Genomic DNA, 15264 nt, shown 5'->3' on the forward strand with positions numbered 1-15264 from the left:
AAATCCAAAAAAGAACAGAAATCAAAATCATCAGAAATATATAATCAAGATACATTAATCATCAAAATTATCAAAATATAGAATTAAAATACATTAATCAAGGTTATTGAGAAATGCAGAAATCGAAATGATCCAAAAAATCAAAATAAATTGAAATTGATGAAAATAATGAACATGGAAATCAAAATCATCATAAATAAGTAATTCGTTTTAAAAAATTGAAAAATTACCTTCACAAATCGGATTATCAGCAGAGGAATTCAAATTTGAAGAAGAAGAATCAATAGAATTTGATATTGAAGTAGAAAAATCAACCAAAATCTGAGAATTTTCTATTACTTTCTCTCTTCTTTTCACAGTTTCTCTCTCCTTTCCATAATTTTTCTCTCTCCTCTTCACAAATTCTGATTCGAAAATTATAAAAAAGAAGGTATATATACCAGAAAAATGGAGTGAAAAACAAAAGAACGAAAAAAAAAGGACAGAGCAGTCATTGTTCTTTATTTTAACAAAAGAACAACGTCTGTTCTTTTTCTTATCAAAAAAACAATATTTGTTCTTTTCTTCTCCGGATTCAACAAGATATCCGCGTTTTATATTTATTGCATGTCGTTTGGACACCAGTGCACCAAGAGCACTGTACACACCCCTGCACCATCATATTTGCGACCTAAGGGGAGCTATTTAAGCAAATTCTGAAGAATCCAATCATTCTTTAACAAAAAAAGAGAGAGATAGAATGTTGAGAAGAAAGCCAACAAAAATCGAAGTCAAATTAGAAGACAAAGAAGAACTCCAACAACTCCAATCTCGCTACACCACCCCTTCTTCCACCTCCAATACCGCCACCACCTCCGCCGCCGAAACTACCACTACCACTCTTCTCCAACACTTCGATCGCTCTTCCTCCAAACCCCAACGCATCGGTCTCTCTTCCCCTTAATTCCCCTAAAATGGAAGTGGAAGTCAAGCTAAGGCTCCCCGATTCCGCCGCTCACCAGTCTCTCTCAACCGTCCTATCGCCGTTCCTCCGCCGAACCCACTTCCAGCACAATGTCTTCTTCGACGGGGCTGCCTCCGAGCTCTCCTCCCGTCGCGCTGTTCTCCGTTTACGTTTCTACGGCGAAGATCCTGAGACAGCAGAACGCTGCGTTTCGAGCCTAAAAGCTAAAGCTGTCCTTGTCAATGGGGTTAGCAGAGTTGAGGAAGATGAGGAAGAGATTGACCCCTTTTTAGGACGGGAGATTTGCGCCAACCCGAATCTAATTGGGTCGTCAGAGTCCAGGGTTTTGAAGAGGGTGAGAGAAGAATTCGGGGTTAAGGAAAGTGGGTATGTTTGTTTAGGAGGGTTTAAGAATATAAGAGGGGTTTATGAATGGAAAGGCTTGGAATTGGAGGTGGATGAGACACTTTTCGATTTTGGGACTTTGTATGAGATTGAATGTGAGAGTTCCGAGCCCGAGAAAGCTAAGGAGATGATTGAAGAGCTCTTGAAGGATAATGGGATCCCTTATTCTTGTTCTAAGATGTCAAAATTTGCGATTTTCCGAGCCCGGGAGCTCCCATTGTGAGTAGTCTTGGATTTCATTGTCTTAGTGATATTTGCTTTGATGTTGTTTGTGTGCTTTGGTTTATGATTTTGTCACTTACTCATATACAAGTATTATGTTTGCTTGGCATGGTTTAGGTTATTGTGATATTTCATGATTTTGATTGCCTAACTACTATATTAGGCTATTAGCTATTGTGTATTTGTGTATTACTGATTCATTCGATATGAGGTATATGCTTTTATGAATGTCAAAAAAACCAAAAGAAAAGATATGAGGTATATGCTTTGATGATTGTTCAACTATCTTTTTGCATATGATGTTTAATTTCTTGGTAGTTTTGGTTGATTCTTCTATGAAGTAGTTAGAATTTGATGAACCTAGTCTTGTTGGTTACTAGAAGATGTACTCGTTTCGAATACATTTATGCCTCAACAAATGATAGTCTCTGAAGGATGAAGGCAAATTTCAGTTTAGTGCCATTAAGCGTTGATAGTTAACAATTTTCCAAGATTACTAACTGCAGAATTGGATGTTATCACTCAATTGAATACCGTTAAGCGTTGATACTTAGGTTCTGCAATGGCAATTTTGAGTTATCTTCTTGAGTACTAATTCTTGGGATCTTCTTTTCAATTTTTTTTTTACTGATGGTATATAATTGTTGTGAGGCTACTGTTGAGGTATAGCCTTATGAGTTTATGACTCAACCGTGTGCCTCGGGTGTAGTTTTAAATGCTATAATCAACATTGTTCATGGTCTACTGTGTATTGCATTCTTGAAATGATGCTTACATGCTAAAAACAAAGCATTGTTCGTTGGAAGATAAAATTCTGATAATTTTTGGTCTCATATAGTCAAGCGCTCTGTGTCTGTCCTGTTTTAGTCTTTTCCTTCACCCACATCAGCCGCTTCATTTTGGGAGTGGGGCATGGTGATAGATGAGTTTTTTTGGGATATCGAGTTAGCAACATTGGTAATGACTCAACCCTGCCCAGTGGAAGGATATTATTGGGGGATAATGGGTTAATATTAGATTGGCTTGAACTGCCATTGTGTGTCTGGAAAATCTTTAGGTAGAGGAAAGCAGAGATTTTTTGTTGCGACATCAATTTAGAAGATGAAGTCGATTTTATCAAACATAATAACCAGCTAGTATGTAGGCCTTTTGTTGAAGGGTTTCAGCATTCAGGAGGCTATGCCATATTTGTACCCTCCACTACGACAAGGACACACAAAAACTGTTTCTAGGCGATGGTGGTTGTATTACCGTATATGAACCATGCAATGTATAATCTTATTTTTTAAAAGGAGTTCACTCTTTGTGAAGAGCTACATGCTTTTGGTCTTCAAGCATCCAAAAATGATACTGATATGTAGTTTCCTTTTCAAAGTTTATCAATGAAGAAATTTTGGATATTTGGTTGTTCATCAAGGATTTTGTGGGCCAACCAGTATTTTTGTTTATAGGGCAATTGATAAAAAGAAGTTTGATGCAATTTTTGGGTTGCACATTTAGTACTTCTCTCTGATGTTATTTGCTGTGTAATGATGGAGTCCTTTTAAATTTTAATGCCCATCACCTATCTAGATCCTGTAATAGTAATATTGAGTTGAGGAGTTAATTTGGATCCTTTCTTAGTTTTTGTATACAACTGTTGTTAGGATGATCCTGTAATAGTAATATTGAGTCGAGGACAATAGTGACTCATTCGAACCACTGTTTTACTGGCTGCTGGCCCCAACATGTCGAGCATGTATCTATGCATCTTTTCTTTAACACACATTTCTGTTCTGCTTACTTGCACTTGATGCTCATGCATGCAATTTTCCCCCCTTCTGTTGCAGGCTCTGATCCAAGTAAAATACAGAATCTACATGGTGGCTTTTCATTGAAAAACGATCCATCCTAAGCATAGAAACTTGAGCATCAGCAGAAGGATGCAGCATCAGCATTTAGCAGGCTGACATATTTTCTGTATTTTGTCTTTTTGCCGTTTTATTTCTGTCGTAAATGATGATTAGCAATCATTAGCTGGCACAAACTCTTAGGTTAAACGAGTGTGCCTATTTATTGTAATGGCTTTGAGAATAAAAAGCATATTTTTCTCTCAAATATTATTGCAGTATATTTAACTTCCTCACATATGTGATATGTGAAGTCTAAACTCTAAACTCTAAACTCTAAACTCTAAACTCCTTGTGTTTGTCTGAGTAATAGTAAGGACTAAGGAGTCGTGAACTTGTCTCAAATATTAGTGCGATGGATTTCCCAGATTCAAAACTTGAAATATTTAACTTCCTGCTCTGTAAGTTTACTGTTTACACCAAGCACCATTTCCCTATATCGTATGCATATGGGTCCCTGCCTTTGCGCTATACTAATTACTACCAGACAAGCTAGGTGCATATACGCTTACAGTGTACAAGCTATTTGCGTACTGAATTAACTCGCCATAGATTACTGCAAATTGTGATTTTATATTTGCCAAGTTTTTCTACACATGGACTATGGAGTACATTAGTTTCATAACTAAAAAGGGATCATTCCCAGAATTATTTCCACTATCAAGGATCAAAAATCACTTCCTCTTCTTTCAAAGATCGTATCAACTTCAAAATTGACGGCCCAAATATGGTATTCAGAAAACAAAAAACAACATAAGCAACTGCCAAATGTCTACCCTCAATCATAGCAGCTTTCAGGAGAATACATATACATTTATTTCATAAATACTACATGTGGCTATATCCCATAAAATTCAGAGGTTCTAATGAAACATTTTAGTCATTTATTTCCAATTGTTGATTCAACATTCAAATATTATGAAACACATATCTGAAAATCAAATATAGATTACTACATCATTTCATAAAAAGGAAACATTCATATTTAGAATACATTCTACAAATCTTTTGAATAGAGCTACCAAATGTAAATCAATAACAATACAAAATCCTTAACCTGATCTAACTAGACATAGTCCTGATTCCTGATTCCTGATTCCTGAAGCCTCGACTCTCTAATGATTGAAATTTGGAAGCTTACAAGAAGCAAAGTTAAAACCCTAAAAAAAAAATCTAAACTGAATCTCACTTCCTCTTCTTTGCAGGAGGCTGGTCATCTTCTTCCTCCTCGTCCTCTTCTTCCTCCTCATCGCCATCATCATCATCATCCCCATCCTCGTCATCATCATCATCGTCATCACTTCCTCCTTCCCCATTGGCATTAGCCTCTGTGTCATCCTCAGGGTCACCCTCTTCATCATCGTCTCCCCCACCTTCTTCTCCTCCTGAGAAATCCTCATCGTCGTCATCATCCTGATCCTCTACGGCATCTTCATCTTCCTCGTCGTCATCCTCAGTGTCACTACCATCCTTGTTCTCAGGACCAGGTCGTTCAGTTTTCCGGAGTTGATCAATAGGAAACCTGTCCAATCATCGTTGACCAATCAAACATCTAAGACTTCACACATGCAAATTACAACTCCGCGTTAACTGAAGCAACAATATATACCTGTCCTCAGTAGGAGTCAAACCAGGTAGCTCGCTGACACCACCCAATAGAGCTCCGGTCTGAAACCATTTCAAGTTACATCAATTCTCAACATTGTAAAATTGCATTCTTGCATCAACAAAATTGATGTTTCAGAAAAAAAATTCAAAGAGTGAGATTCAGGAGAACAAGTGTTACGTAGTACAATTCTTTTAACATTTATTAGGAAAAAAATTGCAAGAATTTCCATCCGCTTTCTAACACGTATACACTCGCTGAAACAAATTTCAGAAATGAGCATTGTCATTGCAGTTTTTACAGGCTTTAATTTATAATTTTCTCTAGAGAGCATGACTTTACAAGAGAAAATATTATAAAGCTATAACAATGACCAAAGACTCAAAGAGAGAACGAAGACATTGCCTCTAGCACCCATAAGGCCATAAATCCCCAAGCAAAACTTAACTCTGCCATCCATAACAGCAGATAAACACAAATCAGCACTACTTATAGACTAGGTTGCACCGATACGGGTACGGGGACGGATACGGGGACGGAAAACGGCAAAATCAAAAATGCAAAAAACGGGTACGGCATGGATTCGGCAAAAAAAAAAAAAAACAAGAATTTAACTAAATTAAACATCCATACATAAATAGTTCAAAATACCAAAAACACAATAAATAGTTCAAAGTTCAAAATAATAGAGATTTTAAACATTAAGTTACTTAAATCACATTATCAATTTATCACAAAATCAAATGACATTTAATTATTTTAAAAACGAAAATAATAATTACACAAAAAAAAACGTCCAAAAAAAATGAATTGAAGAATAAAAATAAACAAACTAAATAAAGAACAAAAATATAAATCAGTATTCTCAATTCCCATTCAAACACAAAGTCACAAACAAACAGAGAAATAAAAAAAAGAAAAAAATAAAAGAAAAAGAGAAGGGTCTCACCTGGCGGCGAGAGTCGAGAGAGACAAGGAGAGACGGCGGTCACGGCGGCGGCGGTGGATCGCGCTTCCTCCCTCGCCGTCGTCGTGTTCAGTGTTCACAAGGCTAGTCGAAATCGCTCACGTGTTCACAAGTTCGCAAGAAGAAGAGTAGAAGACTTGGAGTTCGAGCTTCCGGCTTCGCACCAGAAGTGGCCGGCGCCGCCTGGGCTGGTGGAGAGGAAGAACACCGGCGGCGAGTCGAATCGAAGAAGAGTCGAAGACTCTAACAGAGTAACAGGTGAGAGAGAAAGTTGAAATAAACCCTAAATTTCGAATTTGGGTATTAATGGCTGTTGGGTACTTGGTTTTTGTCCAAATACGTACCCACCCGCGTACCCACCCCGTACCCACCCGTACCCATATTCAGCCCACGTACCCAGATTCAGGATTCGTTTTGGGGACGTATCCATGGCGTACCCGTCCCGTACCCGACCCGTACCCGTCCCCGGTACGGGAAACGGCAGTGGACAACCGTCCCCGTGCTTCATAGCTTATAGACTTATAGTCTACCAAGTTCTACCACTTGCCGGATTCCAAAGAATCCCAAAGTTCAAAGGTCAGCTACTAGCTCTATAAACAAACGGTGTATGTCAAAGAAAATCTTGATTTCCGTAGAAGGCAAGTCACTTAGGTTTGTCGAACTTTTTTTAATGGCTCAAAGATAAAAGAACGGCAGCAAGAAGCACTTTTCCATCCCAGTAGAATCAACTGAAAAAAAAATGGAGATCCTATTGTTCTATAATCTCTCTGTTCAAACTCCGAAAACATAAATTGAAAAGCCTAGTAGCAATCTACTGACAAGGTGTAATATAGCCTTTGTGGCGAAGTGGGAGACGTAGGAGTTAGGCTCCGTTTGGTTTGGTGTAAAACGTTGTCATGGAAAACAATTTTCTCCTTTTCAATCATTCTACGTTGTTTGGTTTGGCAAGAGAAGGTAAGGGAAAGAAAATAATTTTTATAACTCCCTCAAAGGTGGAAAAACCTTTTCATTTGAAAGGAAGGTAAACCACTTTTCCAATTTTCTTTTTCTACCCCCCTCTTCCTTCTTACCATCGATCTTCTCTCATATTCTCCCATTTTCCGTTTCCTATTAATTTTCTTATAAGGAACTACACAAAAGAAACCTAATTTGGAATTGTTTTTTTCCTTGAAAAATGATTTTCCACTGAAAACATTTTACGCCAAACCAAACAGAGCCTTAAGGCGTGTTCGGCGGTAAGGTTTGAGGTAGCGGGTAGCGTTTTGACCGAATCAAGACGCTACCTGAAAAATTTGTAAGTGTTTGGCGAGGTAGCGGTTTAGGTAGCGGTTAGCGGTAGAGATTGAGTAGCTTTTATCAAACGTTAAAAATAGTAGCGTTTAAGGTAACGGGTAGCGTTTGACAAATTTATATTAAAGTTTTAAATAATATTTCAGCTTTTATTTTATTTTATAATATCAACCGCTACTTTTACCGAACACTCATATTAGATACCCACTACTTTGATAGCTAACCGTTACCCGCTACTATTGACCGCTACCCGCTACTCCATACGCTAACCGCTACTCAGCCGCTACCCGCTTTCCGCTACTGCTACTTTTGCCGAACAGGGCCTTAGTGTGGCTAATTACTATTAAGGTATAAGCTATCTAATGTTTATCTCTTAGGAGGATAGTTACTACAAAGTATACCAGTATACCCAATATCATAGTAAGATAGACTACGGGAGCCACACAAACTCCTAAACAAGGAAATCCAAAAGCAACCGAATCTCAAAAACGGGGAAGGCCCCCTATGCCTATGGACAATAGTCCACTATATTGCAGAAATAAAACAACAACTCACAGTGAGCAAGAGCAACAGCAATGGAGAAAGACCCCAAAGACCGAGCAATTGACAAGCAATTCCATTCATAGACAATCACCCATAAGCCTTCTCCAGACCCATTCGTCTCAAAAATGAGCCAGGCCATCCATAACAGAAAATAAACACCAATCAGCACTACTTAAGTACTTATAATCCCAAAGTTCAAAGATTAGCAACTAGTTCTATGAAGGAACGATGTATGTTAAAGAAAATCCCAACTATGGTAGAAGGCAAGTCTCTTAGGTTTGTCAAAAGATTTTTTAATGCTTAAAGATAGAAGAATAGCAGCAAGAAGCACTTTCCCGTCCCAATAGAATCAACTGAAAAAAATTTGAAGATCCTAACCTATAATCTCTATCCGAATTCCGAAAACACAAATTCAAAAATCTAGTAGTAATCTACTGTTAATGGTGCAAGTGTGAGATGTAGGAGTTAGTGTGGCTTCCAAAATCCATCCTATTAAGGTATCAGTATCTAATGTTTATCTCTTAGGAGCATAATACTACTAAGTATACCAGTATACCCGATATCATACTAAGATAGACTTTGAAGGCCACACAAGCTCCTAAATAAGGAAATTCTAAAGCAAGCGAATCTAACAAATGAGGAAGGCCCGCCATTCCTATGGACAATTGTCCAGTATATTGCAGAAATAAACAACTCATAGTGAGCAAGAGCAACAGAAATGGAAAAAGACCCCAAAGGCTGAGTAATCGACAAACAATTCCATTCATAGACAATCACATGAACAACCATAAGCCTTCTCCAGACCCGGTTTGCCCAAAAATGAGTCAAACCTAAATGTTATAATGTAGATAAGAGAAATCATATTGACCGGAACAAACTGCAATCATTCATTTAGAAGCTAGAATAGGCATGTACATTCAGTATATTCAAGGGGGAAAGGGGAGAAATTTACTAAACTAGTCCACAAAAAATTGAAATTTACTACACAGAAGTTCAAATATTAAACCCTAACAAAATTAAGCTGGAAAAACTTCAAATAAAAACAACCAAATCCTAACGAAATTAAGCTGGAAAATCTTCAATAAAAACAACCAATTTCACACCATAACCAGTAAACTAAGCTAGAAAATAATGCAGCAATTTAGAGAAAAAAAAGAGGAAATTAAGACAGTAAAATACCCAACAAGAAAAAGGAGAATTGAAGTTATACCATAAGAAGAAGGCAAGCAAGAGATTTCCCAGCAAGCAGAAGGGTCTCCAACATGACAAATTCCAACTCTGAAAACCCATTAATTTTACCCAATTGAGAGCTGCAAAACCCTAATTCCATAATTCCAAAACCCTGAAAACTTCAGGAGAGAAGAAAATGGAGAAAATTAAAGGAGTGAAATTTGCAAGGAAAAAAAATAAATAAATGAGGAAAGTTGGAAGATACCAGACACACAAACGACAGGAGCAAAAGGAGAGCAAAGGAGTGAAAGGAGAATGAGTTGGGCCTTTCACCTTTGGGAGAAAAGGTTACGAACTAGATTGAGGTTTTGTCCATCTTGCATTCGGTGCACTTAATCATCAAATGGGACAAAATGCTCCATCTGATTTGCTGCACCTAACTCTAGTTAGACGCGGAACATCTTATGCAAGATCAAATTTGTAGGAGGATAGATGATCTAATATTTAACCATCTACTCATAATAGTAAAAATTCTACCGATTAGGTCTTCGTCCAGTGGAGTAGTGATTAAAATTAAAGGCATATGTACAATAAGGTCTCACATGATGTATAGTTAAATTTGGTGTTGTATATTATCCCGTAGTAAAATTTGGTTACTCACAATTCACAGGTAAATTTGGTTTCTTACAATTCACAGGTATATAATATTGTTAAAAAGTCAAAAATTTTAAGAGATCGAAAAGTTAAATTAACTAACAAGAAAACATATAGAAATTTATTTGTAATTGTGGCAAATTAACACGTTGAGCTAGACAAAATCATAAGGATCTCTTTGTTACAGTAAAAACTGATCATTAACAAAAATGCATCCAGCGTTCAAAAGAAATTTTAATAAAACAAATACTTCCTCCATTTCTTTTTACTTGCAACACTTTCCTAAAACAGAAACATCACAATACTTGCAGCTCACTATAAATGATAAACTATTTTGTATGCAATGACATCTATACCCCCACTTTATTCTCTTTACTAACTCCCAATTTCTCACCCACCAAATAAAATATATTTACACTATACTAAATCGGGTCCATAGCATGGACCAGGGTATTATAGGCATTACAACTTTCTTAGCAACTGAAAACAAGTGACTGTCACGTGCGGATTCGTGTAGTATATAAACTAATTTGAATTTTTTTTATTTCTTTTTTTGCGCGTTTCAACTTCCTGCAATTCTCTCTCAATTTCTCTCTCCTCTCTCAACTGTTTTTCAATTTCCCTCTTTCATTCAGTTTCATCAATAATTTCTAGGTTTTGTGTCCAAATCAACTCAAAAATCATCAAAAAATCACTGCGTTGTTTGAATTTCTGTTACAATGGTGAAAAAGAAGGTTGTTACTGTTTCAAAAAAGGACGTTGTCGTCGCTTCGTCGGAACAACCGGCGAATGAAGTTGTTCAAACTCGTCCGCGGCGTAATCAACCTTCTGGTATGTTTTTGAAGTGATTTCAGTGGGTTTTTTTTGAGCGATTTGATTTGCATGTTGTTTTGCTGAAATTAGGTTTTGTTTTCGTAACCAACCTTCTGGTATGTTTTTGAAGTGATTTCAGTGGTTTATTTTTTGAGGGATTTGATTTTCATGTTGTTTTGTTGAAATTAGGGTTTGCGTTTAATATAGTTAGTATATGAATGATATAGTTACCTTTATTTTATTTTTTGAAGTGTTTTTATAGTTACCTTAATGTTCGTTGTGGTTATTTTAGTAGTAGATTTTACATTAATTATATTTTTAACAACAATTACTATTATTTTAAAATAGTAACTATGTGTTTAAAATAGTTACTATGTGTTTAAAATAGTTACTATGTGTTTAAAATAGTTACTATCTGTTTACAATAGTTACTATGTGTTTAAAATAGTGACTATGTCTAAAATAGTTACTTTGTTATAAATAGTTACTATGTCTAATTAACAGTTACTATGTCTAAGAAATAGTTACTATGTACTCATGATTTAAACAGTTACTATATATCTACAATAGTTACTATATGTTATAAATAGTTACTATGTCTAATAAATAGTTACTTTGTTACAAATAGTTACTATGTCTAATAAACAGTTACTATGTCTAATAAATAGTTACTACTTGTTATAAATAGTTACTCTATGATTTCAAAGGTTACTATATGTTTGTAATAGTTACTATATCATTCAAATGGTTACTATATTCTATTATGGTTGCTATATGATTTTAATTGTTACTATATGATTGTAATGGTTACTATATAGTAATATTTTGTCTTATAATTGTTTTGTTTTCAGTTGCTAAGGATTCTGTGGGCATAAAAAAGAACAAAAAGCTTGACAAGCGCAAAACAAAAGATATTGAGCTTCAACCTGAAATCGAACCAATTGAAGAACCAGAATCTAATCAACTAGCTTTACAAAATTCTGCTTTGGTTGACGTTGCACATCCTGAATCTTATCAAATTCATTCTCAAGTTCTGAAAGAAGTTGGTGCTGATGGCTTGCCAATTGTGTAAGTGTTAATTTAATTTATATATAGTTACTATATGTTTTAAGTAGTTACTATATCTTTGTAATAGGTACATACTATCTTTATTTTGTAAACAGTTACTATATGTTCTAAATAGTTACTATATGTTTTTAAACAGTTACTATATGTTTAAACATGTACTATATGTTCTAAATAGTAACTATATGTTTTAAATACTTACTATATGTTTTAAACATTTACCATTATGATTCCAAAGGTTACTATATGTTGTTAATAGTCACTATATGTTCTAAACAGTTACTATATCTCTTAAAGAATTACTATATTGTCAAAATAGTAACTATATTTTATAAAGAGTTACTATATTGTCAAAATAGTAACTATACTTTATAAAGTGTTACTATAATTTCAGAATAGTAACTATATTGTATTAAGAGTTACTATATTGTCAAAATAGTAACTATATTTTATAAAGTGTTACTATATTGTCAAAATAGTAACTATATTTTATAAAGAGTTACTATATTGTCAAAATAGTAACTATATTTTATAAAGAGTTACTATATTGTCAAAATAGTAACTATATTTTCTAAATAGTTATTATATGTTCTAAATAGTTATTATATGTTATAAATAGGTTCTATGTGTACTATGTGTACTATAGTTACTATATTATTTGAAAGGTTACTATATGTTTTAAAAAGTTACTATATTTTCTAAATAGTTAGTATATGTTTCTAATAGTTACTACATGTTTTAAATAGTTACTATGTGTTCTAAATAGTTACTATATGATATATAAAGCTGACTTACTTTCATTATTCATTTTTTTCAGGTTTAATTTTGATACACAATGTTCAGGAGGATCATTGTGTAAATTAATTAAAGACTTCTCTCCTGATCAAAAGGCAGCTGTTCAAGAGATAGGGTTTGGAGGATTGTTAGGCCTTCAATTAAGTCGAAAAAACACTCAGATGATGTACTGGTGCATCAAGTGCTTTGATGGTGTGAGTTCTCTGTTTACAATCAGTGATTCCAAGCAATTTGAAATCACTGATTATGATGTGTACGATTTGTTTATGCTCCCCCTTTCTGAGCTGGAGGTTGAAGGGGTTAAACGTGGGCGCAATTCCACTAATCCTGATTTTGATTTGAAGATCAAGTGGAGAAAAGAGTTCGTTTTTGAAGAGGTCAATGCTCAAATTCCTATAAGGTTGCTTGAGGACAAGATTAAATTGTTGACAGATGGTGGTGATCTGTTTAAACAATTATTTGTTTTTGTTGCTTTCTCTACATTTTTTACTCCAACAGCCAATAGGACTGTAGATTTGAGATTGGCTAAAGCTTTGGAAGATCCTAAAATGATTCCCAAATACAATTGGTGTAAATACGTTCTTGACGTATTATGTGAGGAAACAGTGAAATTTAAAAATTGTTTATTGAAAGGCAAAGATTAAAAGACATTTGGAGGCTGTGTTGTGTTTTTGCAACTTGTGTATTTTCAGAGGATTAAGTTTAGGAATTCCAGTGGTATTCCTGATCAATTACCTCTTATTCAGCATTGGACATCGAAGATGGTAACCGATCGGATTCATGCTGAAAATGCCAATATGAGTGCATTATATGGTTCTGGTATTTTGGAGAAGGAGAAGTATCAAATTTCCAAAAAGTTTGTTTTTGTTGATGGTCAAATAGATTTGACACAAATCAAATCTATTTCGAAAGAAAATGAAGCTGGCAGCAGTGGGGGAAGAGCTGAACAGCCCTATGTTGGCCGTCGAATTCCAAGTCGGCGTCCTAGGATTCTTCAGTTTGAAATCCCTGAATCTCATCCTACTGATGAAGAAATTTTCTCTAGAGCCACTAATGTAAGTTTACTTTATTATTGATATATTTGTCAATATATATTATAGTTATTTTTTATATGCTATAGTTATCTTTTATACACTATTGTTATCATTATCTTTGGTTTAGTAAATGTAGGTATATATAGTTATCTTTTATATTCTATAGTTATCTTTTATGTACTATAGTTATCTTTCATATAATAAGTTACCATTACTTTGTTTTAATAAATAGTAACTATATGTTTTAAACAGTTACTATATGGTATAAATAGTTACTATATATTTTATATACTATAGTTATCTTGTGTTTACTATAGATATCTTTTATATACTATAGTTACCTTTTATTTACTATAGTTATCTTTTATATACTATAGTTACCTTTTATTTACTATAGATATCTTTTATATACTATAGTTACCTTTTATTTACTATAGTTATCTTTATATACTATAGATACCTTTTCTTATAATATTTGTTGTACTTTTAATTAAATTTTCATATTATGTTCCATATTTAAATTTATGTATTTTGTTTTTTAGGATTTTCATGGTCAGTGGTTGTTGATGAAGAGAGATATGGATGTAGTTTCAGCCATCCATGCTGAAGAGCTGTTCAAAATAAAGGCTTCAATGCCTTCGTAGAACCATGGCGATGATATTTTGAAAAATTCCACTTATCAAAAGATGGTTGATGAGTTGGTGGAGATTCATCAATTGGTGAAGAATCTACCAAATGGTTGGGATGACATTTTTGGTTCAAGTAACAATCCAGTTGTTACTGTTGCCCCTCAACCTTCTGCCGTTGTTCCAACTGAGCCTGCAAGTTTGTGTACAGCTGTTGTTGTTGATGCAACAACATCTACCCAAGAAATTATTCGAGAAGTTGATCCTGACACTCAAATACATGGAGCTCTTGATTCTTTGAAAAAGCAAAGCTAAAGAAATTACGGAGGATGATGATGAAGAAATAGAAGAATATGAGCGCGTGTGGGCTGCATTTCAAAAATGCATCATTAACAACCATGCTGTATCAAGAGTGAATGTCAGTGTCTATGGCATAGAGGAAAATGTGATGTTTATGTCTCCGTTTATGATAGCATTTGAAGATTTAATGAGGCATCTTCCAGCATTTGTTCAAGAAGTTGTGGACTTTGCTGCTTTGACTGATGGAGAGGGTATTTTGACTGAGTAAGTAGAAGTTTTCTCATTTAATAATTTATAGTTACCTTTCATATAATATAGTTACCATTCATATATTATAGTTACCTTTCATATATTATAGTTACCTTTCATATAATATAGTTACCTTTCATAATTTATAGTAACCCTTCATATAATATAGTTACCTTTCTTAAAAGTGAAGTTGCTGCCTTAACTTTATAGTAACCTTTCATATAATATAGTTACTATTTGTATACTATAGTATCCTTTTGTTTACTATATTTACCTTTTATATTCTATTGTTACTTTTTATTTATTATAGTAACCTTTATAATTCTTCTGACATATTTATTTTTTCTTTTTTATGTTTTTCAGTGATAAAGTTGTAGAATACAATCATTTTATTGCGGTAGCAAGAGATGACATGTGGACCCTTCCTTCCACATTTGATATTCTTTTGATTCATATTGAATCTTGGGCTTTCTTATTGAATGAAAATGAAAGGAATCCTGCCGGTTCTCCTGAGAAGCTGTTTTTAGGTGGCACATATTGTGTAAGTTATATTTTTAATAATATAGAATGTTAATTATTTTAAATTTTTTTGGCCTTTGTTTAATTTTTCTTTTAATATTGATTTGCAGAAATATGTTGCTGATTTGATTGAGAAACCAGACAATGTGACATGCTAAAGTCGTATTACCTAAT

General features: G+C 34.4%; 2 protein-coding genes across 2 annotated transcripts; one reads left to right on the top strand and one right to left on the bottom strand.

The window, feature by feature from the left end:
• Nucleotides 1-707: 707 nt before the first annotated feature.
• LOC110789404 (triphosphate tunnel metalloenzyme 3) lies at nt 708-3706 on the top strand. Its single transcript, XM_021994060.2, has 2 exons — nt 708-1567; nt 3400-3706. Exons 1-2 carry the CDS (start codon nt 954-956, stop codon nt 3404-3406), a joined length of 621 nt encoding a protein of 206 aa, XP_021849752.1. The 5' UTR covers nt 708-953; the 3' UTR covers nt 3407-3706.
• A 683-nt stretch (nt 3707-4389) lies between these two features.
• On the bottom strand, nt 4390-9458 carry LOC110789402 (phosphopantothenoylcysteine decarboxylase subunit VHS3). Its single transcript, XM_021994059.2, has 4 exons — nt 9301-9458; nt 9076-9214; nt 5069-5127; nt 4390-4981 (listed from the first exon to the last, which is right to left on the bottom strand). Exons 2-4 carry the CDS (start codon nt 9193-9195, stop codon nt 4645-4647), a joined length of 516 nt encoding a protein of 171 aa, XP_021849751.1. The 5' UTR covers nt 9196-9214; nt 9301-9458; the 3' UTR covers nt 4390-4644.
• Nucleotides 9459-15264: the final 5806 nt, after the last annotated feature.

This window comes from Spinacia oleracea, chromosome 2, assembly GCF_020520425.1.
Source record: "Spinacia oleracea cultivar Varoflay chromosome 2, BTI_SOV_V1, whole genome shotgun sequence".
In the NCBI taxonomy this organism is placed as follows: Eukaryota; Viridiplantae; Streptophyta; class Magnoliopsida; order Caryophyllales; family Amaranthaceae; genus Spinacia; species Spinacia oleracea.